The sequence below is a fragment of the Moschus berezovskii genome, chromosome 12, assembly GCF_049115385.1.
Source record: "Moschus berezovskii isolate FMDL1 chromosome 12, NW_MosBer_1.0, whole genome shotgun sequence".
NCBI lineage: Eukaryota > Metazoa > Chordata > Mammalia > Artiodactyla > Moschidae > Moschus > Moschus berezovskii.
The window spans coordinates 79,775,239-79,802,250 of NC_142471.1; the positions used below are offsets into that span (position 1 = coordinate 79,775,239).

The 27,012-nt window shown below is 47.2% G+C and overlaps 1 protein-coding gene across 7 annotated transcripts in view; it reads right to left on the reverse strand.

Moving 5' to 3' along the window:
* Positions 1 to 27,012, reverse strand: part of NRAP (nebulin related anchoring protein) — a 76,767-nt gene that overhangs the window by 22,852 nt on the left and 26,903 nt on the right. For 6 of the 7 annotated variants that reach the window (XM_055424618.2, XM_055424616.2, XM_055424619.2 and 3 more), the window contains 16 exons: positions 26,006 to 26,104; positions 24,351 to 24,455; positions 22,405 to 22,512; positions 22,038 to 22,139; positions 20,249 to 20,446; positions 19,558 to 19,662; positions 16,830 to 16,928; positions 15,414 to 15,518; positions 13,766 to 13,873; positions 11,211 to 11,522; positions 9,983 to 10,087; positions 6,548 to 6,646; positions 4,532 to 4,636; positions 3,459 to 3,566; positions 2,792 to 2,905; positions 923 to 1,120 (listed from right to left, as the gene is read on the reverse strand). In XM_055424618.2, coding sequence (XP_055280593.2) covers positions 923 to 1,120; positions 2,792 to 2,905; positions 3,459 to 3,566; positions 4,532 to 4,636; positions 6,548 to 6,646; positions 9,983 to 10,087; positions 11,211 to 11,522; positions 13,766 to 13,873; positions 15,414 to 15,518; positions 16,830 to 16,928; positions 19,558 to 19,662; positions 20,249 to 20,446; positions 22,038 to 22,139; positions 22,405 to 22,512; positions 24,351 to 24,455; positions 26,006 to 26,104 — 2,070 coding nt within the window. The remainder of the gene's footprint in view (positions 1 to 922; positions 1,121 to 2,791; positions 2,906 to 3,458; positions 3,567 to 4,531; positions 4,637 to 6,547; positions 6,647 to 9,982; positions 10,088 to 11,210; positions 11,523 to 13,765; positions 13,874 to 15,413; positions 15,519 to 16,829; positions 16,929 to 19,557; positions 19,663 to 20,248; positions 20,447 to 22,037; positions 22,140 to 22,404; positions 22,513 to 24,350; positions 24,456 to 26,005; positions 26,105 to 27,012) is intronic. The other variant, XM_088842339.1, reaches the window with a different exon arrangement.

Below are 27,012 nucleotides of genomic sequence, written 5' to 3' on the forward strand. Positions count from 1 at the left end.
CTCGGGAGATTCCTTGGGAGGACCCAGGGATGGTTTCTGGGGCCCTGATTTCCCTGCCCTCTGTCTCACTGGCTCAATGGACATGAGTGTGAGCAAACTCCGGGAGATGGTGAAGGACAGGGAAGCCTTGCGTGCTGCAGTCCATGGGGTCGCAAAGAGTCGGACAGGACTGAGCGACTGAACAACAGCCGCCCGACACTCCCCTCTGCCTGAACTGGGTTAGTTCCAAAGGGGCTCAGAGTACCTCTCCTGGCAGACCTCAGGCCTCTTCAGAAGACGGGTGACCCAGGAACATATGAGCCTCCTAGAGGAACCCCTAGCCCAAACTGGGCCAGAGGCAACACCACTGACAAGTCCTGAACATGCTAAACCGTGAGCCTCGAACCTCAGGACCCCCTTTCTCATTTATGGTTCTGTGATCTCGCATGAGCTATTCAACTTCCTTGAGACTCACTATAGTTTCTCTGTAAAATGGGGAAAAAAACTACCGGGCTATTTTGAGTACTGAAAGAGACAATGCTTGTAAATGCAATGCCTAGAATTCAGCAGAAATACTCAATAAATTGGAGAAGGAAATGGCAACCCACTCCAGTATTCTTGCCTGGAGAATTCCATGGATAGAGGAGCCTGGCAGGCTCCATAGGGGAAAGTTAAGTCCATGGGGTGGCAAAGTCAGACACGGCTAAGTGACTAAACACACACTTAACACACTCAATAAACTGTTGCTATTATTGATAGATTTATGTGACTGTGCTTATGAAGAGCAAGCCAGGAACAATGGGGGCAGTGCTTCAAAAGAAATCCCAGGTATAGGATTCTTCATCTCTGGGGCCCCCACTGAGCCAACGGGAGCTTGTGGGTCACTGTCTCATGGTCAAATTTAAAAGGAAAAGAGCCTGAAGAGAGAAGCAGGTCCCCTTACCTCACTCTGCAACTTGTGAGCTCTCTTGGCACAGCTGAGCCTCACGTCCTCAGCCAAGGACGTGTACTGGGGGAGCGGGTGTCTGTAGTCCTGGTCGCTGGCCAGGGTCTGAGCCTTCTTGGCATGCACCAGGGTTACCATGTCCAACGGCAGATGGAACTGTGCCTTTGAGTGTTCAAAGTCTTTCTTGTAATTCACCTAGATGGGCAGACAGATCAACAGTTACTTCAAAGCCGCCATTTGCATCAGGGCCACGAAGGAGAACAGCGTGCTGCGATTGTCCCGGGTGAGCCCCGAGGGGTGTTCTTGGCAGGGCCGGTCCTCCGTTCTTATGGGGACTGGCTCAATAAGCAGGACTCATCTCTAGGTCCTCCCACTCGCCACTCTCAGCTCTTGGCGGTCACTGATTGGGATGATCCAGGCTCACCCCCAACTTGGGGAAAATACAGAAGTTCAAGGGGGCAGATAAAATGTCAGTGGTTCCCCAGTTCAAGACTAGATTGTCTCGCTTTCGAAAAGCAAGTGGAGGCATGGCTGAGCTGACTCCTGCTCCCCAGCAATTCTTATCACCCTTTCAAGTTCAGACTGAGACAACAGGGTTTCTCCTCATACGACAGCTAATGGAGAGCGTCTTCAAACATTAAACAATGACATCCTAGTAAATCTGGGAACCAGGAGCAGTGGGCGGATGCTTGAAAAGCCAGTTCTGAGGGATGAGTTCCCAAGAGCCCAACATGCATCCTGCAGCAGGAAGAGGGAGGCCTGTCTGTAGACCTCAAGCTCCATCCCAGTCCTCAGAGGAGCTCTCTGAAGATCCTCGAAGCTCATTCTGGGCCTTCTGGGGAGTCAGATGCATAATCGCCATCTCTCTTCCTCCAGCCTTCTCACTGCCCTCCAAGCCCCGCCCACTCCTCCCTAACCACCCACCCCCACTTCTGCTCATCCTCCCCCAACCCCTAGTATAAAGCCATGGACAATTCATGTCCAATCCCACCCCGGTATGGAAAGTTAAAAGAAATGTTACAAACAGGGAAACTGAGGCAGAGAACACGTGTAGCTGTGGAGAGAGCATGCAATGGAGAGCTGGCTCCATGTGCAGCTCTGCCCCTTTCCAGCCGGCCTTGGGCAAGGGACTGAGACACTCAGGGTCTAGGTTTCCTTATCAGTAACCAGGATGAACAAACAATGCTCCTAGAAATAAGTTGATGATTAAATGAGACGCTGTGTGTTACAGTGTTTAGTCCTCTGCTACATGTCGGACACGTATTAGATTTCATCCCGGCCATTAGCCAGCTCACATATGTGCAAGGAGATAGCATACACGCATGTGCCAGCACCCAGAGGATCAAAGTCAAGGGGTGTAAATTCAGATGTCACCAGGAGCCAGACAGGTAGCATAAATGCGTGAAGGAGGAAGTGGGTGAGCAGGGCTTGGCTGCATGACCAGGAGGGCACAGATCCCTTCTAAACGGGGCTCTCAGTAATCAACTTCATCGGTAGCCTTGAGGAATCCAGGCCTGGCTTTTGCACAGAACTTTAAAACTTTCATGCCAAGTTTCCCATTTTGAAAAGCCTGCAATTAATCTCTGCAGACCCAACAAAATACCTCTGCAGTCCAAAATCCAACCCACAGGCCTCCATTTGTGGCCGCTGGTCAAAATCATAGACTGAGAGAATCAAAAGAACGCTCAATCTCTCATTTGACCGAGGAAGAAGCTGAAGCCCAGAGGGGCCAAGGGTCCTGACCATGCCACCCAGCTAGCCGGGACAGAGCCAAAATCCACAACCAGAAGGACACAGGACATCTGTGGGCTGTGCGTCATCACTAGGTTTGGGGGTCCAGGCTCCACTGAGTTCTCTCCCACTTACTTGGCTCTGCAGAGAGCTCGCGTACACTGAATGCGCAAGGCTGATATCATCTTCCAAGCTCCGGGAGCCGAGCATCTGCCCTTTCATTTTCTCAAATGCCTCTTTGTATTTGTACTAAAGGGAAAGAGAGCGGGAGAGAGTAACAGCTCGGGGACAAGGGACATGGAATGGAAGAGGTGGGTATTGGGCAAAAAAATGTTTTGTTCTTTTGACAGTAACTGGGTGAGTTAAAAGAAAAGGCGCGGGAGTCGTCAAAAGGCCTATTCTTTCATATGCAAGCCTCCCAATGACTAAAGGGCTGGGATATGAAATGGCAGGACATGAGAGCGCTTGGGCGGCCCAGGCTGGGAGGAAGGTGGGTGCATTGTTAACAGTCTCTTCACATGGACTGGCTTTAGGAAAGCGCTTGGCGGAGGGTGCGTTTCATCTGCCCGGGGTCCATATTTACAGTCCAGCATCAGCTTTGTACCCCGGGCTAGGGGATTTTTTTTGTTGTTGTTGTAAGGCATGTTCTTTCTCACCGGTCGTTATCTGATTGCCCTGACACAGTCAGATGGGGATAGAAGAGGATATTAGCCACAGGCAAAAGAAGGCAGGGGTTAGGGGCAAAAGGAATACAAATGGGTGAGTATTAAACATTGTCACAGGACTGTGGGTGGAAGCTCACATCACTTATGATTTCGCCAGAAGCCTTTGCTGCCTGGAATGGAATGGCATCCTGTCTCAGTTTACAGCCACCGTCTCGAAGTTTGCTCCAGGATTCCTTATAACGTGTCTGTTGAGAAGATGGGCACCAATAAAGACCTTTCCTAAATTCCCACGACCAAAACGAGAATCTGGTTTCTTGTGGAGTGCTCCCCCCAATTAAGAGATCACTGTGGTCCAGCAAAAATCAACCAAGAGCTGGAACCTGTCTCGTGTCCAGCCTTGGAGGGGACTGCCGTGGGGTTGGGGGTGGGGCTTGAAAGGCAAGAGCGCTGGAGTCAGAACCAGATTGTTCTGAGCAGCAAGTTGCTTGGAAGAAGGACGCATGAGGCTGTAGGTGCACAGCTCCCGACGGAGAAGCAAGAGGATTCGACTGTCTCCGCTGAAGAAGAGGCCAGGTGGTTGTGGACAGCAATGAGGGAAGGAAAGAGCTCAGTCTCCCAAGTCTCTCTTTGGCTGGATGTCTTCACCTATATTCTGAGGCCATAGAGTATAGCTTCTATATAGAAAATAGGGCTTCACCTATATTCCAGCCCCTCAGTATAAATGCCCTTTGTATGAAGGAAGGTTTCCTAGTCTCATCCTTATCAATGTGCTTGGCTCTCCTGCACCACCAGCCACACAGTGTGCAGCGTCCAGTGGAAAGGAAAACATGGGGCTTCTTGTTCAGAAAAGTTGCATATTTGGGGGACAGCAGAGCATTAAACCAAGAGCGGGAGTGCAGGATGCTTCCGAGCACAGGTGCAGTGCCACTGTGCAGGTCCAGGATCTCCCGCAATTAAAACCAACACCCGCCTCCATCAGGGCTTCCCTGGTGGCTCACATGGTAAAGAATCTGCCTGTAATGCAGGAGACCCAAGTTCGATCCCTGGGTTGGAAAGATCTCCTGGAGAAGGGAATGGTTACCCACTCCAGTGTTCTTGCCTGGAGAATTCCATGCACAGAGAAGCCTCGTGGGCTACAGTCCGTGGGGCCGCAAAGAGTCGGACACGACTGAAAGACTAGCACTTTCCCTTTCCCCTCCATTGGCCTCACCTCGCTGATATTCATGGCATTCAGCTTGGCCAGCAGGACTTCAGGGAGGTCAGCGGTCTGCGTGTAGTGATGCTTCAGGTTTTCTCCTTGTTCTCGGTATAACCTCTGTGGATACAAAGAGATTCTGCATTAAACCCAGAAGCCTCCTCCACGCAGCTATCAGCCAGGTTACCCTGCAGGAGACAAAGGCGCTGCTGCTGTTCCCTCCCCGTGGAGACAGGATCTTGGGTGTTCTGCCTCCTCCCAGACTGCACAGTGATCCTCCACCCGGTGACATGCACCTCACTCCCTCCCGAGTTCTACTTCCCAGCCCAGAACATGACAGGCTGAAACCTGCCCTCTCAGTGAACACTCCACTTGGAGCACACTGCTGAGATGGGTGTCAAATGAGAGAATGAGGTCAGGTTAATCTCCAGGAATTTCGTTATTAACTATGAGCTAGGAGAGGACATGTGACAGAGGATGAGATGCTTGGATGGCATCACAGACTCAATGGACATGACTTTGCGCAAACTCCAGGAGATAGGGCAAGACAGGGAAGCCTGGTGTGCGGCAGTCCATGGGTTGGCAAAGAGCTGACATGACTGCGTGACTCAACAATAACAACAAGGAGAGGACCTCGAAATACAGCAGGCACAAGAGAGAATGGTTCTTCCACAGCTGAGATTTTCCCTGGACCTACCTCTATCCTCCCCCCATCCCTGCCACCTCAAGGATTCTTATGCTAATTAATAAACCTATTCCCGGTGGGTTGGGTGGGTCTGGGGCTCTGTCCATCCAGATCTCTGATCTGGGCTTATGATAATTCTAACAGTTAGCAGTGACACATGGAGTTGGCATCCACCACCAGAGAAAGTTTCTAAAGTGGGCTTTTCCATCCCAAACCTTATTAGACGTGTCCCAGTTTCTACGTATCACAGCAGTGCCCCCTAGAGTTGGTTAGGATAAGGAAAAAGCAGGTATTCTTTTTCTCTTCCTACACAAGCTCTTGTTTGACCATCTATGTTTCTTAGAATTAAATTTGCTTCCGACGGCTGATTGTCAAGAAATAATAAATTTCTAAACCCCTAAGTCTGTAAACCATCCCATAACATATTCAGATAGGCACTCGAGCCATCTCAGAATGTCTATCAAATATGGCACAACAGGAGTAATTTCTTCAATTGGGAAGCAAGGGAGACATTTGGCAACTCCTCCCTACCAAGGTTTGTCAGTTTCCCTCGTGGCAAGTTAAAAGGTCTGAAGATATTTTAAAGGCCTGTCTGTCCTGCACAATGACCCAGAGGCCCCTCTCAGCAGAATCAGCCAAACAGGGCTAATCCGACCTCGTCATCCTTCCCAGTCTCCAAGGAACCCTGCGCTGAGAGGGCAAAAGGCCAGATCTTGGTTTCACTTTATAAAGGGAAGATGAGAAATGGCTTGAAAGTTAGTCTAATGTACAGAAATTAGATCCAAACCACTTTTGAAGTCTTTAGGGGAATTCAGAAAGCCAGAATTCCTGCCCTGGGTCCCAAGAAACCCTAAGCATTCCAATTCCTAAGTATTCCAATCATCAAGAATTTCACCCCAAAGTCCCATTTCTGAAAACAATGTTTCAAAACAAAAGGAGAGATTTGGAGAGAATGGAATTGTAGCATGTATATTATCATAAGTGACCAGTCCAGGTTCGACGCATAAATTTTCCTCTGTTCAAAAAAAAAAAAAAAAAAAACAAAACAAAAGGAGAAGGGAAAAGGCCTTGGCCACAGACACATCCTGGAGACATGCAAATGGGAAGGAAGGAAAGCCGGGGGCACTGGGTGGTGGAGCCCCACTTGGCAGCTAAGAGCAGTGGTAACACCCCATTTGCATCCTGATGAAGAAGCACCCCCGCTAAGGTGAGTCTCAGCAAACGATAAGAAGCTCCTTCATCCTTAGAACAACAGAAGGAGCAAGCCAAGAACCCCTCAGCTTCAATCGCAGGGTTGAAAGAAAAGCCCACTCTTAGAGTCATAATGTATATACATTACCACTTACATCCACTGCTTGGGTATAACTAATTCTGGCCTGGACCATCTCCGGAGTGTCTTTAATACTGGTAAACTTCAAAGCATCTGGATGCTGCCGGTACTTCTTCTGTTGAGCAGAAAAAGATCAAAGCTGTGAATTTTGTGCTGCTCTTTCATGCCATTTGAAAGAGAAAATCATAGGTTGCTTGAGATTAGAGTGAATTTGTGAACATAATTATTATTCGGCTTCCTCCATCTTTATATCCTAGGTGCCTTCAGGTTAATATTTGTTTCAATTTAAGAATAACCTCAAGTCAATTAACATTAAAGTATTTCTACCTGGTGCAAAGAAAACACCTCAAAATTAGGTTATACTGGTAAAATACTATAGGACACACACTTAGGAAAGGATTCTTTATATAGCCTTCAGATACTGTCTAGCAGTTGTTTACATACCTTAGTTTGGGTCTCCCAAGCAAGAAAGAACATTCATAGTTACATTTATCGTTGAAGCTTTCTGAGTTCCTTCCACAAAAGAACTTGGAAGAGATTATCACAGCCAAAACCCTTACTTTAATAGTCAGTGACCACACAAACTGGTTGAGTTAACACATGCAATAATTCTATAAATGTTAATAATAACAAGAAAAAGAGTGCTATTATTGAAAGGAATAACCAGACAATTTGAAAGAGACTGAAACAAACAATTAGTGTTATAAGAAATACAAATGCTAACAAAGTCTAGATACCTGATTTTGAAATATTCTGACAATCATGCTTAAATTAATTCCTGTTTTTTTTTTAATCAAAGTACAGTTCCAGGAGAGTAAAACAGTTGCTTTCTTAATGGAATTATGAAGTATATCCTTTATCCAATCAAACAACTATTTTAGAAACACTTCCTTTGGGTTGGATATTTGTATACTGGGTTATCTTAAGAAGATGGTTAAACGTCCAGCTGAATTTGGTCCATCATTTGTTTTGTAAATAAAGTTTTATTAGAACACAGTCATGCTCATTCATTTACATGTTTATCTATGGCTGTATCTGACTAAAATGGTAGAGGTGAGTAGTTACAACAGAAGCGGGGTGGCCCACAAAATCAAAAATATCTACCATCAGGTTCCTTTACAAAAAAGTTTGCTAACTTCTGGTTTAAATGACAAGTGTCTGTGCATTTGTGGCTCTTTCACAGAGCCTGGCATTCCGTCTGAAAACTAAGAAATCAATTCGACACTAAACTGGAAACATGCCAGACTGAAATGAGACGGTTGGGGAAAGTTGCTGAAAGATGTCCTTCCTGAAGTCTGAAGACCTGTATAAAGCACGGAGAGTCCCCTGGAATAGGAAACGGCAACTTGCTCCATTTCCTATGCCATGGACAGAGAAGCCTGGTGGGTTACAGTCCACCAGGGGTCGCGAAGAGTTGGACCCAACTGAGTGACTGAGCACACACAAAGCACGGAAGACAAGCAAGTTTGTTAAATAAGTTTGCAAGATGGGGTGGAAAATTAAGACCACTATAGGAAGGATGGTTCCAAAAAAGATCCCTTGTCTTCCAGACTTAAATACATGAAGGAATCATCTCAAAGTCTAAATGATGTGTACAGCGGCCTTTATTTTTATGAGTGGGTCCAATATGGAGAGTTTGGGAGTGTAAGTTTCTCATGCTCACCCTCCTCAGGGTTAACCAATTAATTAACCCATATTAATTCTCCTTAATAAGACTGAACTATTTAATACTTGCTGCTAAGTCACTTCAGTCGTGTCCGACTCTGTGTGACCCCATAGACGGAAGACCACCAGGCTCCCCCATCCTTGGGATTCTCCAGGCAAGAACACTGGAGGGGGTTGCCATTTCCTTCTCCAATGTGTGAAAGTGAAAAGTGAAAGTGAGGTCAGTCAGTCACGTCTGACCCTTAGCGACCCCATAGACTGCAGCCTACCAGGCTCCTCCATCCATGGGATTTTCTAGGCAAGAGTACTGGAGTGGCTTGCCATTGCCTTCTCCTTTAATACTTAGGGCAGTACAATCTCTACAGAACTCCCAGGGTCCTCTGAGCCTTGAATGTCCACTAACATTTCTAAAAATTAGGTCAATCAGAGCAAGGCCATTTTTGAAATCAGCTCTGTGACACACTGGGCTCCCCAGATGGTGCTAGCAGTAAAGAACTCGGCTGCCAATGCAGGAGACATAAGAGACGCTGGTTTGATCCCTGGGTGGGAAAGATCCCCTGGAGGAGGGCACAGCCACCCACTCTGGTCTTCTTGCCTGGAGAGTCCCATGGACAGAGGAATCTGGCAGGCTACGGTCCATAGGGTCGCAAAGAGTTGGACACGACTGAAGCGACTTATCACGCATATACACTGTGACATGTCAGCTGACTGGAATGCTGGCCCACGGGAAAATATCAATGCTTGGCAGGTGTACTTACACTACAGGTGTCTTTCTGCTTTAACTTTACATTTAGGAGGACCTGGGACCAAAACACTGTCCCAGGCTGCTCACTGTCAAGGCTGAAGTCTTCTGGGGCTATAGTCATTATGTCTCCTCCTCACCCAGGAACATCCAGAAACACCAGGCTGCTGAGCAAGTGCCTCCTGAAGCAGACATCACAGAGTGGATCTGGCTTATCGAGGGTGTGCAGCCTCTCTATGAATGTGAGACAGAGATGACTCTGATGTGTCCAGCCCAGGGGCAGTCACTCCAGCTTGCAACAGTGTCTGGAGGCATGTTTGGTTGTCACGACTGGGAAAGAGTGCCAGGAGCATACAATGCTTAGAGGCCAGCGATGCTGCCAAACGCCCCGCAAGGCCCAGGAGAGCCCCACAACAAAGAATCATCAAAATGTCCACCGGGCCAAGGTCGAGAAACGCTGACCTAGTCTTTAAAAGATCTGCTCAAGGATACTGTCCTAAAAAGGGAAAGGGTTCCTTTCAGAAGCCTGTGAGTCCAGCCAGGGTGGCTGCAAGTAGACAGCAGTGAGATTCAAACAGAAATGAGACCCTCCAACAGAAAAAGAACCGTGTCACATGTTCAACACCACGTGAATATTCAAAAACTGTTTACACTGCCTGCTTCAGAAAGAAAGAGGAAGAAAATGTGCGTGAAGTCACCAAAGGGCTTTCTGGGTGCGATAAATGTGTCTTTTTATCATCTCTCCCGCGTTGCTTCATTAAAAAGGTGAGTTGGTGGGTAGCAATTGAGCTCTGTTTGATTGTCATTATTATTCATAATATCATTTGTCACCCACTTTGTTTTTGCCAGGGCTCTCTGGGCCCCTACTGGGGTGTGTTTGGTATGTGGTTTTCCTCTAATTACCGGCCCTAGTCTGGGTTTGGAGGCCTTTCATGTAGCTTTGCCTTTTTCTTTGCCTTTTGAGTGGAAATTATTTTAATTTTATACAGAAATACAGCACGCCTAATGCAGCCAGGCCCGCTGCACGCTGTCAGGGAATCTCACCTCGCTAATGAGTTCTCCTGCCTTCTTCGCCTGCTCCACATTTAATGACCCGGTGGCGACCCAGCCCGTCCCTTTCATCCACTTCACATCTGCCCTGTATTGGTTCTGACAAAGGAGAAAGGGGGAAAAAAAAAAGGCAGGCCATTGTTGGTGTGCAGACATTTAAAGGGCTATTAATGGCTCCCCAATGCCACCTTGGTGCCAGCTGAGTCAAATTAGATGCCACTTTTGTCTTATCCATTTCTGCACAGTCACAGGTAGGGCTCCAAAATGTAAATTAATTTCTCCCTTAATTGGAGCCGACCCGTGGATGGCGGCTTTAGCCCCACCCGACACTGCTGGGGGTGAAGCTGGATGGAGGGGGGCCCCCATCAGTCGCATCCCTCATTACAGGTCCATGGCAACCTCGGGAAGAAGCGCGGCCTCATTGTCTGCTTTCCCCGGTTTCTTGTTTAAAATGACACGCAGGGGAGAAGAAAATGAGAATCCACAACGGAACCCGGGTGGGGAGCTATCTGAGGGAATTTCACAAGACATGCGAGACTTCCCACGGTGCCAATTCCTTCTTAAGAACCTCAGCGCAGGGCAGCAGGGGAGGCATTTCTCATTTCTTTCTTTGCCATGGAAGGAGTAGTAGTTTTAATGGAAAAGCATCTATATGGACACATCTCTGAAATTAGAAGATCACCTCTCCATCCTAAAAGAGCTCTACCTGGAAGAGTGCTTCTGCACTGCCCCCACCCCACCTCCACGGGTGACAGTCTGACTGTCGCTGACCTGTCTTTTCAGGTCGCCCACTTTCCTGTGCAAGAGTCATCCGAAGATGAAAGAACATAATGGGGAAGGGGAGAAGGGTTGTGGAGGACAAGCAAGCTGCCCTTTCTAAACGTGGGACTACTGACCTTGGACTGAGTACCAGGAATGCTCTCTCCACGGGCAGGTCACAGTTTAAGAATGTCACACATACACCCCCCCACCAACCCAGCAATAAGGAGAAACATAAATAACCTATGTCCATCAGAATGGCAAGAAGAAAAGGAAGCTGTATAATTTTCTGTTTGGTAGTACCGAATCTAAAATGGACATAGTTCTGACTAAAATTAAAGCACTAGGAAGCTTAAACATTTCTAGTGAGGGATCCAGAAACAGGTAGCTCAAAGTATAGACTATGTCCTGAAGGGTCTGGGAAACACTAGTGCACACACACACAGACACACAAGGGGCTTACATCACTCTGTAAACCGTAAGCCTTCTTGGCCCATTCCACCTTCATGTCTGTGGGCAAAGCTGTAAAGTGATGGGATGCCGTCTTGTAACCTATGTCTGTGGCTAAGTGCTGAGCCCTGCGGGCATGCACGAGGTGGATCATGTCCAGGGGGACATGGCACTGAGACTTGGTGTCCTCAAAGCCTTTCCTGTATTCCAGTTCACTCTGCAGCTTGGACATTTGCAGCGAGTGGCTCATTTGCGAATCCCCCTGGGCACCCTGAGCTCCAATGAGCTTCCCTCTGGATTTTTCATAATCCTCTTTGTACTTCACCTAAACGAGAGAAAGAGAGCAGGGGTCCCTTAGCAGATATCTCCTAAAGGAATTAAGCGTCAAGTCACACAAGAAAGTTAAAACAAAGTCATACAACAGGACCTATCAGAATTAGTGCCATAAAAATCGTGCCTCCTTTGAACAACTGATATATTTCCTTTCATCAAATATTGAAAACAAAAATTGCAACTCATTATTTCCCTTTCGGAGAAGGCAATAGCAAGCCACTCCAGTACTCTTGCCTAGAAAATCCCATGGATGGAGGAGCCTGGTAGGCTGCAGTCCGTGGGGTCGCTAAGGGTCAGACACGACTGAGCGACTTCACTTTCACTTTTCACTTTCACACATTGGAGAAGGAAATGGCAACCCACTCCAGTGTTCTTGCCTGGAGAATCCCAGGGACGGGGGAGCCTGGTGGGCTTCCGTCTATGGGGTCGCACAGAGTCGGACACGACTGAAGTGACTTAGCAGTAGCAGTATTTCCCTTTACACCTGCACTGTGAGAAGCTCAGAACTAAACTGAAAGTTCATCTATCGAACAGTCTTCTCCCCATTTCCTGGTGAAATTCCACCTTGTCTCTATATTATTTGAGATTACTCTTTCTGGGTTTATTTTTAAGTGGCCTGTTGCTTTCAAGAAAGCCACTTTGTAATCTTTTTTGATAACAGCAAGAATAGTATGCAAAGTCATCACGAAATGAAAATGACACAGAATACCTAAAATACAACTGGTATTTCAGAAAGAAGTTCAAATGAAAGACAACTGAGGTACATGTAAATATTTAGGAGTTATGGGGAGCAAAAGCGAACACACTGGCCTGAAAAAGAAACACTAGGGCAAGATTTGTGAGGATCCAAAGAAAGAATAAACATGGAAATGCTTTGAAAACTGTAGCAGGATGCTGGTGTGTGGCATCATTTCACCATCCTCATTACTGAGGTCATCAGGAGACGTGGGCTCTACTCTCAAATCTGCCAACAAGAACAACAGGATCACTATCTGCCACGATTTACTGAACACTTGCAGTGAGGTGGGTATAAATCTGTGCCACTCGAAAGTGCATCTATAGACAAGTGCTGGTTTGTGATGAGACAAAGGGCTTGTGTCATAACGTAAATCAACCACACTGCCAAGCCATTGTTTAGTTCAGCTGATATCCATACATATTTATGGGTATATTTTTGTGTGTATATACACATGCTGCTGCTGCCGCTGCTGCTGCTGCTACTGCTGCTAAGTCACTTCAGTCGTGTCTGACTCTGTGCGACCCCATAGACGGCAGCCCACCAGGCTCCCCCGTCCCTGGGATTCTCCAGGCAAGAACACTCGAGTGGGTTGCCATTTCCTTCTCCAATGCATGAAAGTGAAAAGTGAAAGTGAAGCCGCTCAGTCGCGTCCGACTCTCAGCGACCTCATGGACTGCAGCCCACCAGGCTCCTCCAGTCCATGGGATTTTCCAGGCAAGAGTACTGGAGTGGGTTGCCATTGCCTTCTCTGGTATATATACATATATATTATTAAATATACATACACAATAGATACAGAATGTGTATATACACATACACACACATATATATATTTGAGGGTTTTTTTGGAAGCAAGACTTTCTTGATGAAGGAAGCAGTGAAAGTGAAAGCTGCTCCCCAGGTCTCCTGTACTGCAAGCAGATTCTTTATTGTCTGAGCCACCAATGTCACTTATAACCTGGCTTAAGCTCCTTATCTCACATCGGACTCATAACAGACAGCACTAGACTACAGAACACTTAATACACATCAATGCATCTCATTTGCTCATTACCATTTTGCAATTACCAATGTACCCATGAGTTCCCTGAGATTTTGAAAGGTGAGACAGCCTACCCCAAGTTACAAGCTATTTGGTGATGGAGTCATTCCAACACCTGAGCCTGTACTCTAACCTCAGCAGGCTTCCACATCCCTAGAAAGTCACGGAATGTCTCTGGGCATCAGTTCACCTGTAAAATGGGTGGTTTGGATTACTACTCACGCTCCTACTAGTGATAATACCAGTTACCACTCACCAAAAACAAGTGTGCGGCAGGCAGTGTGCTAGACACTTACACGATTATCTCACTTCAAGATGGTCATACTTCTCTCCATTTTACAGATTAGAATCCTGAGGCTCAGAGAGACTAAAAACCTGCCAGGACACTTTCGGACTCTCCCAGATATAGATGTCAGGATTCATGGTGCCGAGTACAAACTAGGGACAGACTTACCTCACTGGCCAGGTCCCTCTTGGCTTTGGCTGCCAGGAAGGCCAAGGAGTCAAGACGCAGATCAAACGCTTTCGCCTTCTGATTTTCCCAGCTGCTCTTATACAGTTTCTAAAGGGATTTAGGAGAAAAGAGACCTTCCTGAAGTGAGAGGACTTCCCTTAGACTCTATAACAACCTCTCCAGGAGGCAAATACCCATTACATCCTTCCATAGACCCTGAGACCCAGAGAAACCTATAGCCTGAATATAACCAGGCCTTCTTGTTCCTACCGTAAGGCCTCTGGCCTTATAGGGCTTTGGCTGAAAGAAGCAGACACTGAGCTCCAGAACCCCTGGAAAACACTGAGAGTCTTCAAGGAAGTCTAGTGACGGGTCATAGGTGGAATGACACCGCACCGCACACAGCAGCACTTCTGAAGAGTCTGCCCCCGTCTCTGCCTGCACCCCACCGGCCCAGCAGCTGCTCCTGGTGCACCCCTCTCTCTTTCTGAGCCCAGCCCCTAGTGCATGGGGTCTTTCCTTTGCTCCTCCCACTTCCTGTCCTGCCCCCACCTCCAGATTTCAAGTTCTTTCTTCAGGAAAGTGAAAGTCGCTCAGTGGTGTCCGAGTCTTTGCGACCCCATGGACTGTAGCCCACTAGGCTCCTCTGTCCATGAGGTTCTCCAGGCAAGAATACTGGAGTGGGTAGACATTTCCTTCTCCAAGACATCTTCCCAAACCAGGGATTGAACCCAGGTCTCCTGCGTTGCAGGCAGACTCTTTACCGTCTAAGGCTCCCTCCATTTCTGTGTGTGAATCAGTTTAGCTCCTGTTTCTCCTTCCAGTTCTCCCCCCTCTCCCAAATACTTGCATCAGGACCCCAAAGACCTGGGAGACCAGCAGAAGAGCCAAGAAAGGCCCTTCCTTAGAAGAAAGAGAAGAAAATTTGGAACTCCGCAAGCTTTCGTGCCTAAGGAATAACTGCCCTGAGAATGCTCCTCCCTGTGCTTGCCATATATCAGCTCACTGAGACTTTGGGGCAACCCAATGTAGAGGGAAATAACAGTGCCCTCATTTGCCAGTGGGACCGCTGAAAGCAAAGAAATTGCCCATGGTTGCATACCTAGTAAGTGCTAAAAACCCAGACAGTTTGGAGCCAATTTCTGAGCTCTTTTTCACTCCTTTCTCTATCACTATTCTTATGTTGTTTCAACTCCAACCCTGGAATAACCTCTGCCTCCTACTCCATCATATAGCCGATGCTCATTCCTACCAAAGGTTGCCTGCATGCATGCATGCGTGCATGCTCCATTGCTCAATGGCGTCTGACTCTTTAGTAAACTCAGAGACTATAACCCACCAGGCTTCTCTGTCCCTGGGATTTTCCAGGCAAGAATACTAGAGTGGCTTGCCATTTCTTCCTCCGGGGAATCTTCCTGACCCAGGGATTGAACTGGCATCTCCTGTTTGGCAGGCAGATTCTTTACCACTGAGCCACCTGGGAAGCCCCTCCCGCCCACTAATATTGGTGAGTTTACAATGACCAGAGGTACACAGGCAGCCTCACCAAACATAGACACACTGATACAGCTGGTGGGTTTTACAGATCAGGTGCCTACATACAGGAAAGTAGAGCCCTCGGCCACCCCCTGCCCCACCCCGACGGTACCTCGCTGAGATTGGCAGCGTTGGCTCGGGCCTGTAGGAAGAGAGGCTCGTCTTTGCTAATGCTGTACTGATGGACGGACTGCTCGTGCTCTGCCTTGTAGGCCACCTGTTGGGAGAGAACACTGGGTCAGGAGCAGAAGGCAAAGGAGGAGGTGGCTGGTGGCTCGGTTCTTCTGTGTCTTACATGGAAAATCCATTACAAGATCAATCAGGCCAGATGCTGGCTGGCAGCATGCAGGAAATGAGGCTTGAGGCAGAATAGATGACTAGGGACTGAGCAGCAGCAGTGAGCAGCTGGGAGGAAAATGTGGTAGGGGACCAATCTGAGAACCTCTCTAAGGTTCTCGTCTTCCCTTAAAGAAGGTGAAAATGTTAGTCACTCAGTCATGTCTGACTCTTTGTGACCCCATGGACTATAGCCTGCCAGACTCCTCCGTCCATGGGATTCTCCAGGCAAGCATACTGGATTGGGTGGCCATTCCCTTCTCCAGGGGACCTTTCTGACCCTCGAACCTGGGTTTCCTGTATTGCAGGCAGATTCTTCACCATCTGAGCCATCAGGGAAGCCCCATTTTCCCAGGAGGCATCAACTTCCCCAGGCTGTTCCCATCCAAAGTGTCCATGGCCACACAAATGACGCACTAGAGGGCTAAGATAAACATGGACTCCCCAAGTGGGAAAAATAAGAAGTATCTCCTGCCTCCTGCACCCCATGATCAAACCTAGCACATCCACAGGTAGTGACACCTGGAAAGTGAACAGTGACCAAAAAGGCAGCATGAGTGAACATCTTCTCCATGGAAACCGGATCACTCCTGCTCTTGTTCTCTTCCCTTCTCTCCCACTTCCCAGCCTGAGTCTCCATGCAGTGGATTTCTGCTGACTCTGAATTATGTTTATTGCATCCTTTCTGGCAGATGTATCTGGACCTTTAGAAAGGAAAGCTAGGAACGTCCTGGCCAGATGGTAGCAACTACACCTGCTCAGCTGTTGATCCCTAACGTGTAAATAACATATGTGGTGTTTCATTGTTCTACCTTCCACATTTGAGTGCAAGCGGGCATGAAGTGCACCATCTCACAAGCAAATGCTATCCTCCTCTAAGATAACTCTCTACAGGCTCCACAATTCTGGAGTCCTTGATGAGGGAGAGAGAAGGATAAAGAAAGAAGGAACTAGGCACGATTGAAAACTGAAAAGGAACAATGTCAGTTGACATCTGTCCTTAACAACCAGAGGAGGAATATGGTGAGTGAGGTAGGGAGGCCTGGAAGCCCGTGGAAAGCAGGGTCCAGCCTGTTTAAAGGGAAGGGTCTTTGGCTCCTGACTCGTGCCTGGGCAGCACCTGCTGTGGTCCCGGAGGTTCCCAGGCCCATGACACAGCAGCTCGGAGGAGAAAGGGCAGCCCGGGACTCACCCCGCTCTGCAGTTCCTGGCTCTTCTTGGCATGCTCCATCTGGGAGCTGTCGGCCACACTGGTGAACTTCAGCTCATCCACCCTCTGCCTGTAGTTTTTCTGGTTCCAAAGAAAAGAGACTCGGTAGCATTAGATCGGGCTGTCCCCACCATCACATACATGCAAACACCCACATACTTTCTGTGACCCAAGAATTTTCCCACGGGGGATAGTCCAGCTATTCCTTTAGCTTAAAGAGGACCACTCAGACCTGAGACTTTCAGCCTGGTGAGCTTGTGTTAGTCGCTTCTACTGAATGGGGACTTGAATCTTCCCTTCAGTGAATCCTGTGTGTCACTGTGAGCCCTGGGATGGATCCATTTTGTAAACCTAGATCTGACATAGGAGAGCTGAGTGGAGGGAACTTGGACTTGATAGCCATGAATCCTGAAGTCCAGATCTCCCCCGACCTCTTTCTGGCTTCACGGCCTTGGGTAGATCCCTGGATCCCCTGAGCTGCTCAGGCTTGGACTGTACAATGGGGGAAACAATAGAAGCTGCTTCACTGCGGGTGGTGCAGAGGCTTCAAAGCCTCCCTTCCCACAAGGGGAGCCCTTGGGCAGAGTAAGTGATCACTGTGTTCGCAGTCACTGTTATTCACAGCGCTGTCAGGATGTTCCAGGAAGTATTGTGAAAGGAAAGGCCAGGAGCCACATCCAGAAGGCAGGTGGCCAGGTGCGTTCTGCCCTCACAGCTCTCCATGTTCCAGCTTACTGAGGGCTTGTCTTCCTTGTGTCCCCATCACACAGCCGCAAAGCCACTGGCAAAAATTACACGTGCTAATTCTGTTCCCCCAAGGGGACTTCTTGTCCTTCCAGGAGGTTTAGTTCCTCTGGCTTTTCCATTGGAGTTGCCAAAGTTGATGGGAAGGGAAGCCGCTGAGAATGGCTTATTGAACAAAAACTTGTGGGGAGATCACAGATGAGCAGAGCCCCCAGTGCCATCAGTAACAGGACTGTTGATACCAACTGAAGCACAAATAGGGATTAGAATATTGAAAGTTTCGAACTTCCTCCCACGAGGAAGAAAAGAAATTCTACAAAAATTACTCCAAAGAGACTTGTACTTTCCCTTTCTCACTGGAGCATGTTGAATGGGAAAACTCCTTCACCACATAATTGAAGGAAGTCACATTGCCTTTCCATGATTGGAAATCCCTGGGTGTCCCAGCCTCTGCATTGGTCAAATCAGAAGTGCCAAGTGAGGAGCCAAGAACCCACCCTGCCCAGGGCAGAGCAGGGCTATGAAAAAGGTAAAGGAAAGGGTATCTTCCTGGCCCTCCAGAAGCTTAACAATGAGTCAGCACACGAGTGAGATAGGACCAGGCATGCCTAAGGCAGAAGGTCCCCTGACCACACCCTGCTCGGCTTGTTCCACTTGGATTTCAATTGGTCTCAAAAAAGTTAAGTGATGGGAACCCTCAAGGGTTCTCTTCTCTCCACCTGACTTATTCAAACACCCTAACCTTGACTGTGTCTGTGTCTGAGAGAAGGATGAGTGCAGTGGATAAATAAGAATAAATTAGAAAAGGTGCTTCGGGAATCCAATATTGCTCAATATTGCTGGTGCATTGGACCAAAACACTAAGTACAGATCCTAGCTCTGCCACTTCTGGAAATGTAACTCTGTCTTACCTTCCACCTATGTAAAATGGGGATGTGAATATAATAATACTAGTGTCTACTCACAGAGGAGTAATAAATGTGAGTGATAAATGAACCATGGGTGTGTAATATACTCACAGTCATCAATGAATGACAGCACTGGTTGCATAATTATTATCAACCTATAAATAGCAGCTGTTATCAGCACTATGATTACTAGATGCAAGAAAAATGCTGACTCAGCCTTCCTGACACCAAAATAAGAACCCCCTTTGAAGATCCCAAACGGGGTTCCTGAAATAGTCACATTTGCAAATGAAATGTCCTTCAAAAGTCCACCTCTGCCTGCTGCCAACATGAGCTGTACATGGAGGAAAGAGAAGCACAGGCTTGGAGCCACAGGGATTTGGGGAGGATCCTAGCCAACCTTCTCATTTTCATAAGAGAGAAGGAGGATTGGAAAGGTTGAATGACTTGCCTAAAGTCTACAGTGAGTTTATGGCACACACATGGTGAGAACTGTTGCTCTTCAGTTGCTTAGTCCGACTCTGCGACCCCATGGACTGCATGCAGCACGCCAGGTTTCCCTGTCCTTCACTGTCTCCTGGAATGTGCTTAAACTCATGTCCATCAAATCGGTGATGCCATCCAACCATCTCATCCTCTGTTGTTCCCTCCTCCTCCTCCCCTCAATCTTTCCCAGCATCAGGTGTTTGATTTTTTTTTACAAAAAGCATGATGAGAGTACTGACCTCTAACTACCAGATCCTCTGATTCAGAAGCAATCACACACTCCTTACACGACAAACACATTTCCTATGTCCTAACTGTATATCACAACCATTCTGACTCATGGATGCAAGTACTACTGAAATCGGTCGGCTTCTTACAAATACCTCCCAGGAAGCGTAAGGGTGTAGAAAGCTAGTTCAGGGTGAGCTACACGTGCAAAATGAAGAAGTATTCCCCTGAGTCTCACTCAAAAACTAAGCCTGGGGGTTGAGGAGAATTCAGAGGGAAAGATGGCTCTCCGGGGTCACTTGGGCCGAGAAGGACGAGAAACCAGGGGCTTGGGCTCAGGTTACCTCGCTGACCAGCTGTCCGGCCTTCTTGGCCTGTTCCAAGTTGAGACTGCCCTCGGTCAGCCACCCGACCCCTTTCATCCACGCCAGGTCAGCCTTGTACTGCAGCTGCAAGAGGAAGGCCAAGCTTAATTAGACACACGGATGGGGAGAAGTTAACGGAGACTTAGGAAAGCGCTCACTCCTGCGTTTTCTCTGCCCTTCATCTTACAGTCAGGCAGAACTCTGCTCGGGGGTGAAGCCACCGCCCACCCTGTAACCAGACGAGGCTCTTCCACCTTAGCTCTAAAACACCACCACCTTCACCAAAAAGGAGGGCTTTTCAGACTTTCGGCCTAAGGACTTTATCTGCCAACCTGCTGTACTTCCTAGATTTACTTTACAACATTTATCAGCCTTACCGCCTTCAGCACTTGCTTTCCTCTTTGCTCATCCCATTACCAGCACACCTTGACTTTCACAAGAGCTCTGAGTCCCAACCCTCCACCCTATGGTCTCCACTGCCTTGATTCTAATTCCATCTCTATCTCTACCTCCCCGTCCATCCTCCCTGGGCCTGGCACATCTCCAGCAGTTCTTCCTGGTCCTGAGTCACCTAACAGACTCATGGACAAGTTCTAAATCATTCTGAAAGTTTCACCATATCCAGCTGCAAGAGCTGCATGGGGAGAGTGGGCAAAGAGTCAGAGCTCACCTCGCTCTGGAGCCCATAGGCTTTCTTGGCCCAGAGAGTCTTCATATCTTCGGGCAGCACAGTGTATTCATGCAGTTTTTTCCTGTAGTCCAGGTCACTGGCCAGAGCTTGGGCCTTCTTAGCATGCCTGATGTTGACCATGTCCATGGGCAGGTGAAAGTGTGTCTTACTCTTTTCGAAGCCTTTCTTATATTCAACCTTCAAGGCACCAAAACACACTGTATTACTGGAAGTCTGCCTTGGCAGGAGTGATGTGAAAACAAACACAGGAAAGAAGCCCAGGCTTCCACGAGGAACTGGCACTCTGGGCAATGCCACCGTCTGTCCGAAGGGTGAGACCCAAGTCCTGGCTCTGTTAGGTGGTGGCACCTGGGAACTGAGGTTTCACACTACTTTGTCTCTGCGAGAAATGCCTCCGAACTCTTTTCACTCAGCTGCTCTAGCAAGAAAACACTCGATCCACGGTTTCTGTGGAAGCTTTGGGAGGCAAATATAGCAAAATTTGGGCTCCAGGGTCAGTCAAGCTTGAATTCAAATCTGATCTGAACTTTGCCAGCTAGATCTAGGTCTCTGGAAAGTCACATCACCTCTCTAAAGGTTTCTTCCTTGGAGGGCTATTGTGAAAAGTAAACAAAACAGTACCTGAAATCCATTTAGTGCAGGGATGGTATACAGCAAGCACTTGATAAATGTTGTCAATGAGGGGGCCCACAAGGATGGATGGTGGTGATGACGGTGTGATGGTGGGAAAGTGTGGTACAGCAGAGGACGCCTAGTGCCAGTGAGTTAAGAGTCCTAGGGTCTAACTCTCTATTCCTCAGCCACTACCGCTGACTACAGATGACTTTGGGCAAGGCCATCTTTTTTGGCCCCGTTTGTTCCAACTACAGGTATGAAATACCAGCTTGGTTTTCTGTCTAAACTGAAGCCAAATGCTCAGCGTCTCTGTATGCTTCATGACTGAGGACGTCAGCGGGCTTGTTCCATAGGGCACATCCAAAATGGTTACAAGATGCCAGTTCTCTTATTCTGTTCAAGCCCTGGTTCCTCCACGACTCATCAGGTAATCATAACTGCCTGCACTGCCAAAGCAGCATAAGCCAGCCTCACCATCGCAAAGGAGAATCAATGACCATGCTTCCTTTTGGCCTGCTCGGCATTGACAGGGAAGTCTTCACTGGAAACCAAATCTGACCCTTTTGGCAGACCACTCCTTTCCCAAAGGTTTCTGCTAAGGGATACTTACCCAGGTTAACCCCCTGCCACTAGAGTTGTTTACAAGCTCTGCCATTTTGAGTGGCTGGAACCTAGATACCCCAATTGTTGGCTAAACAAATATCTTGAATACCACTTGTGTTTGGACGAGAGGATTCATCCAGGACAACATCTCAATAAACAGAACGCTTCCTGTCTAACGCTCCCAACATAATTAAACTCCATTAGAGAGACACCAGCTATGTGTTGTTTACTCTTACAGCCCCGGTGTCTCAAACAATATCTCGAGCAGAGTAGCTGTTTAGTAAACATTTCAGAGTGAATAGATGTGGCTGAACATCCTGTACCATGAACAGCAGATGCCGGTCACCCTTAGGGACCACACACTTCCCATCTACTTTAAAAGAATAGTAGTCTTTGCCAAGATAAAGGAAGAAAACATTTCCCACATAAGCCAGGAAAGAAATTACAAGCGGAAGTGGAAAAATAAGAGTCTCAGGTGAAGCAGGCTGGGAAAAACTTTCACAGCAACACAGCCCTAAGTGAGGGGGTTGGGGAGTAGAAAAGACTTTACCTCACTGCTCATCTTGGCAACCTGAAGGGAGTGCAGCAGCCTCGAGTCTGTAGTTCCTAGGACTTTGCCTTTTGTTTTTTCATACTCCTCTTTGTATTTAATCTGGAGAGAAAGAGGAAAGTCAACTGTGAGAGATAAACTCTGCCATGGGAGGGGCTGTGGTTAGTGCAAGGGGGACCATGTCCAAGTGACAAGTGCAAGGGGAACTATTCTGAAAAAACACCTCCCAGTCTTTCTCAAACCCAGGAGAAGATTAAAGCCTAGCAATGTTTACAATGTTAACAGTCATTATTGTTTTCTGCAGGACCACTGATGTTTCACTGGAACCGTTTTTTAATGCATTTCTGAGTTAATGAGAGAAACCTACATTGCTTGCAAGCTCTCCGGAAGCTTTGGCAGCCAGCAGAGACATGGCATCCAGCTTCATCTCAAATCCTTTCCCCTTTGTCTTCTCCCAGCCTTCTCTGTACTTAACCTAACAAACAGAATCACAGGTGAATGGAAATTACTGTCCAGTCTTGCCAAAAGTTGAACAGAAGTTTTTTAAATAACAAAGTTGGAGCCCTCATCTGTTTACAGAGCAGAATCTTGGCTGTTACTACCAAAGTGATAACAACAATTATTAACACTGTGGTAACAACAATTATTAACACTGCTGATTCCCTCACTGTAGGGCCATGTGGGGCAATGATGGGGCAGGACAATGAGAAGACCCATGGGTTCACCCTAGCACTGCTGCTGCCTGACCATGTGACCTTGGACAAATTACTTCACTTTTTTGCTCCTCAGTTTACCATTTGCAAAAATAATATTATATATCTGTCTAAGGGGCTTTCCACGTGGTGCTAGTGGTAAAGAACCCGCCTGCCAATGCAGCAGACATAAGAGACATGGGTTCGATTCCTGGGTGGGAAAGATCCCCTGGAGAAGGGCATGGCCACCTCCTCCAGTATTCTTGCTTAGAGAATCCCACGGACAGAGGAGCCTGGTGGGCTACAGTCCATAGGGTTGCAAAGAGTCAAACACAGCTGAAGTGACTTAACACAAGGGTGGCAGTAAGAATATACCGTATACATGAGAACAGATATCCTAAGTTCATAAAGTGCAAACAGATACAGGGTATTGCTGTTGCCATGGTAGTAACACCTGGCTCTCTGATACCAAAGCCCATGCCACCAACTGTGTCTCTGCAATAAATAACTCCAAGGGGTTATATGAATATAATATATATGAATAATTCCACATATAATGCCTATCCCAGTGTCCAGCACAAAATAAGCATACAAACAAGATTATTTTCTCCTTTCTAAATTTTTTATTAAAGTATAATTTATAATACTATGCCAGTTTCAAGTGTAAAGCAAAATGATTCAGATATATGTATAGATAGATAGATATACATATATACATACAAATTATACATATATATCCTTTTCAGTTCTTTTACATTATAGGTTATTACAAGATAGTTGGGAGAGTTCCCTGTGCTGTATAGTTCAGTTCAGTACAGTTGCTCAGTCGTGTCCAACTCTTCGCGACCACATGGACTGCAGCATACCAGGCTTCCCTGCTATATTTAGGTTCCTATTATTCACCTATCCCATAGATGGTAGTGTGCATATGTTAATCCCAAACTCTTAACTGGGCTTCCCTGGTGGCTCAGATGGTAAAGAACCTGCCTGCAGTGCAGGAGACCTGGGTTCGATGCCTGGGTTGGGAAGGCCCCCTGGAGAAGGACAGGGCAACCCAGTCCAGTATTCTTGCCTGGAGAATTCCATGGGCAGAGGAGCCTGGTGGGCTCCAGTCCACAGGTCCCAAGAGTGGGACACGACTTAGTGACTAAACCACCACCTCCCAGGTTAGTTCCTCTTTCCTTTCTCCTGCCCTACACTTCCCATCTAGAATAAGAAGCCTAGTCATAGCCTCATTGAGACTCCTGGGAGAATCTGGTGATTAAGTTTTGTCGTCTTCAAACTGAAACTTTACTCACACAGCAAAGCACCCGCTAGGAGTCATCAGGATGATGATGGTGATGATGATGAGTGTGTATGAGTGTGTGTATGTGCGTGTTCCAACATACACCGTACACATGCACAAACACTGAGAATTCAATTGCTGTGATCAATTTATTCTCATGAACTACCACATGCCATAAGGCAGCAACATTCAAGATCACAACCTGATGGGCGCCTCTGATGAACCTCTCCATGAACAGAGGACTCCCCGGGCGCTGTTTGCTGGCCTGCTCTTGTCCCTTCATTTTCACGTCTGTTTACAGCCCCCACCACGTTCTCACCCGCGCTCCTTGCTCACCTCACTGAACAATTCTGCATTGGTTCTGGCCTTCACCAGCTGAGGCACGTCCTGGGGCAACGTGTAATTCAACTTGTTTTTCTCATAGTCAGCACGGTAATTCACCTGTTGGATTTAAAATAAACCTGCAGGGTAAGCACAAGGTTTTGACATGGCAGAAGGAGAACTTTGGAGAGAATGCGCTCTTTTTAGTTCTCTTTTTGTAGGCCCATAGCCGAGAAGGAATTTCTGGAAAAGGCATTTCACAAGGAAGCCTGTAATTTTATGAACGTTTTAAATTAACTGATGGAAGATGCCAAATGAAAAGTGAAACAACTCAAAGGCATGCTCACAGTTACAAGTTTGCAAAAGACTTCCCTGTGGCTACCTCACCGGCTGGCCTCTGAAGCACTTGAGGGTATGAAACTTGTTTTTTTAAACTTACTGCAATGCCAAACCTCTCGCTATGTGCAGTTAGATACTCAAAGAGTAATTATCAAATGTCTGCCCACACTAGAAACAGACCATCTTAAACCACACACAAAAACAGCCAACCAGACATTTTATGATTCCCAACGGAAGAACAGGGCATCATGTGAGAAGCAGTCTTGCCCCCAAATTAAACCTGAGCCTGACCAAACCTAGAGATCCAACTATTATTTTATAGGTACTGGAGGCCAGAAGAACACACATGCAATCCACACTGGAATACAGTCAGCAAAGCTCAGATGTGGGAAACTTTATAGGATAAACAGTTCAGTTTCTTCAACAAACAACTTGCAAGAAAAGAAAAAGAGGAAAACTTAAAGATGAAATGAGTCTTGAAGACATATCAATCAATCACAAAGTGTGGACCTTATCTGGAGCTTGATTCAGACAAACCGTAAAAAAAAAATAATCTTATGAGACAACTGGAATGCTGAATGCCACCTGGACATTGGTGATGTTAAGAATTTTTGTTCGTTTTTTGGTATGATATATCAAAACTGCATAAATATGTTTAAAATTATTTTTCTATTTTAGAGATTCATCCTAAAATATATGTAGATTAAATTATACAATACCTAGAATTTCCTTCAAAATAATATGGAAGGGGCAGTGGATGTGCATACAGAAGCAAGACTGGCTACGAGTTAATTCATTGAACCTGAGTGACAGCTACCTGGGGGTTCATTATGCTGTCCTTTCTACTTTTGAATGTATTTGAAATTTTATAAAATAATGTTTAAATCAAAGAGAGTGATTTCTGGACTCTCCTAGGGGTCCAGTGATTAAGAATCCGCCTGTCAAAGCAGCAGATATGGGTTTGATCCCTCGTCTGGGAGGATCCCACATGCTGTGGAGCAACTAAGCTGGCACACCACAACTACTCTAGGGTCCATGCTCCGAAACTAGAAAAGCTACCGCAATGAGAAGCCCAAGCACCACAGCTAGAGAGTAGCCCCCGACTGCCGCAGTTATAGAAAGGCTGCATGCATAGCACAAGAAAGACCCAGCACAGCCAAACAAAAATAAATATTAAAAACAGTAACTTTTAAAAACAGCCATTTCATGGTTGTAACAGGACATTTGACACCATCAATGGAAGTCAAATCTTTGGGGAACCAGATATCCAGAACACTGCAAAGCAACTGCAAGTCCCCCACATTTAGCCGGGTGGAGAGGGTGTCACTTACATGACTCAGTTGCTGGGCATTGATTTTGGCTTGAACAATCTGAGGAGTGTTGGTCACAGAGCTGTACTTCAGCTTGTCGATGCTTTGCCTGTAGTTGACCTGGATGCAGAGAGGCACAAGGTGTCACCTGTATTTTGCTGTAAGATTTCCTTAGCTCCCTCCCCCTCAGCCCTATAGAGCCATGATTCTCAAATGACCACAGAAAAACCCCAAGATTCCAACTGGAGACCAACAGCCACTCCAAGCCCACAAATGGAAAAACAGTCCACTGAAGAGTGAGTGACTGAACAGGCAGCTCATAAGAAGAGCTCAACTGAACGGCCAGGGCACGGAAGAAAGGGTGATCATCCACATCGCTAATCAGAGAAAGGACTTTAAAACCTACCACTCCAGGCTAGGCCCTTTAGTCAACAGGTTCTGGATCTGTTCACAGCAGTCAGATCACCATCAAACATCTCACACGTGCTCATCATGCCTCTGTTTAATTGCCCAAAGCCCAGGGGCCCACCCAGTATCCTGCACAGTACGGCAGCTTCTTGAGGCCTCCACACCCCCACTTTCCAGCATCCCACCAGCTCTGACTTCTCTGTCCACACTCCACCTACTGCCCCTGACCACGATCCCGTAGCAGGGGGCTCTGCCCTCACAGGGGGCAGCCTTGCACTTTTCTGCTATCTCCTGTCTGTCTAAACCAGAGTCTGACGCCTTTGTCATCCTACCCACCTGCTGTCACCTCCTGTTGCCACCTCCCGGCGTGACAGCTCACCCCCGTGAGTGACAGACCACTAGCTGGATGGCCCTCATCTTGGCTCAGTGTTTGGCCTCATTGGAGGGAGCAGTGAGGAGTGGTGGGGAATGTGGCAAAGGGCAGAGCTACCACTCAGCTCTGGGAGACGGTGATCTTGATCAAACAGGACTCAGAGTGGCCAGAGAGTCCAATTATCCCAAAGAAATCAGACATCCATATTATTATATAAATCCTTAGAATTTTAAATGCTGAGAAACAT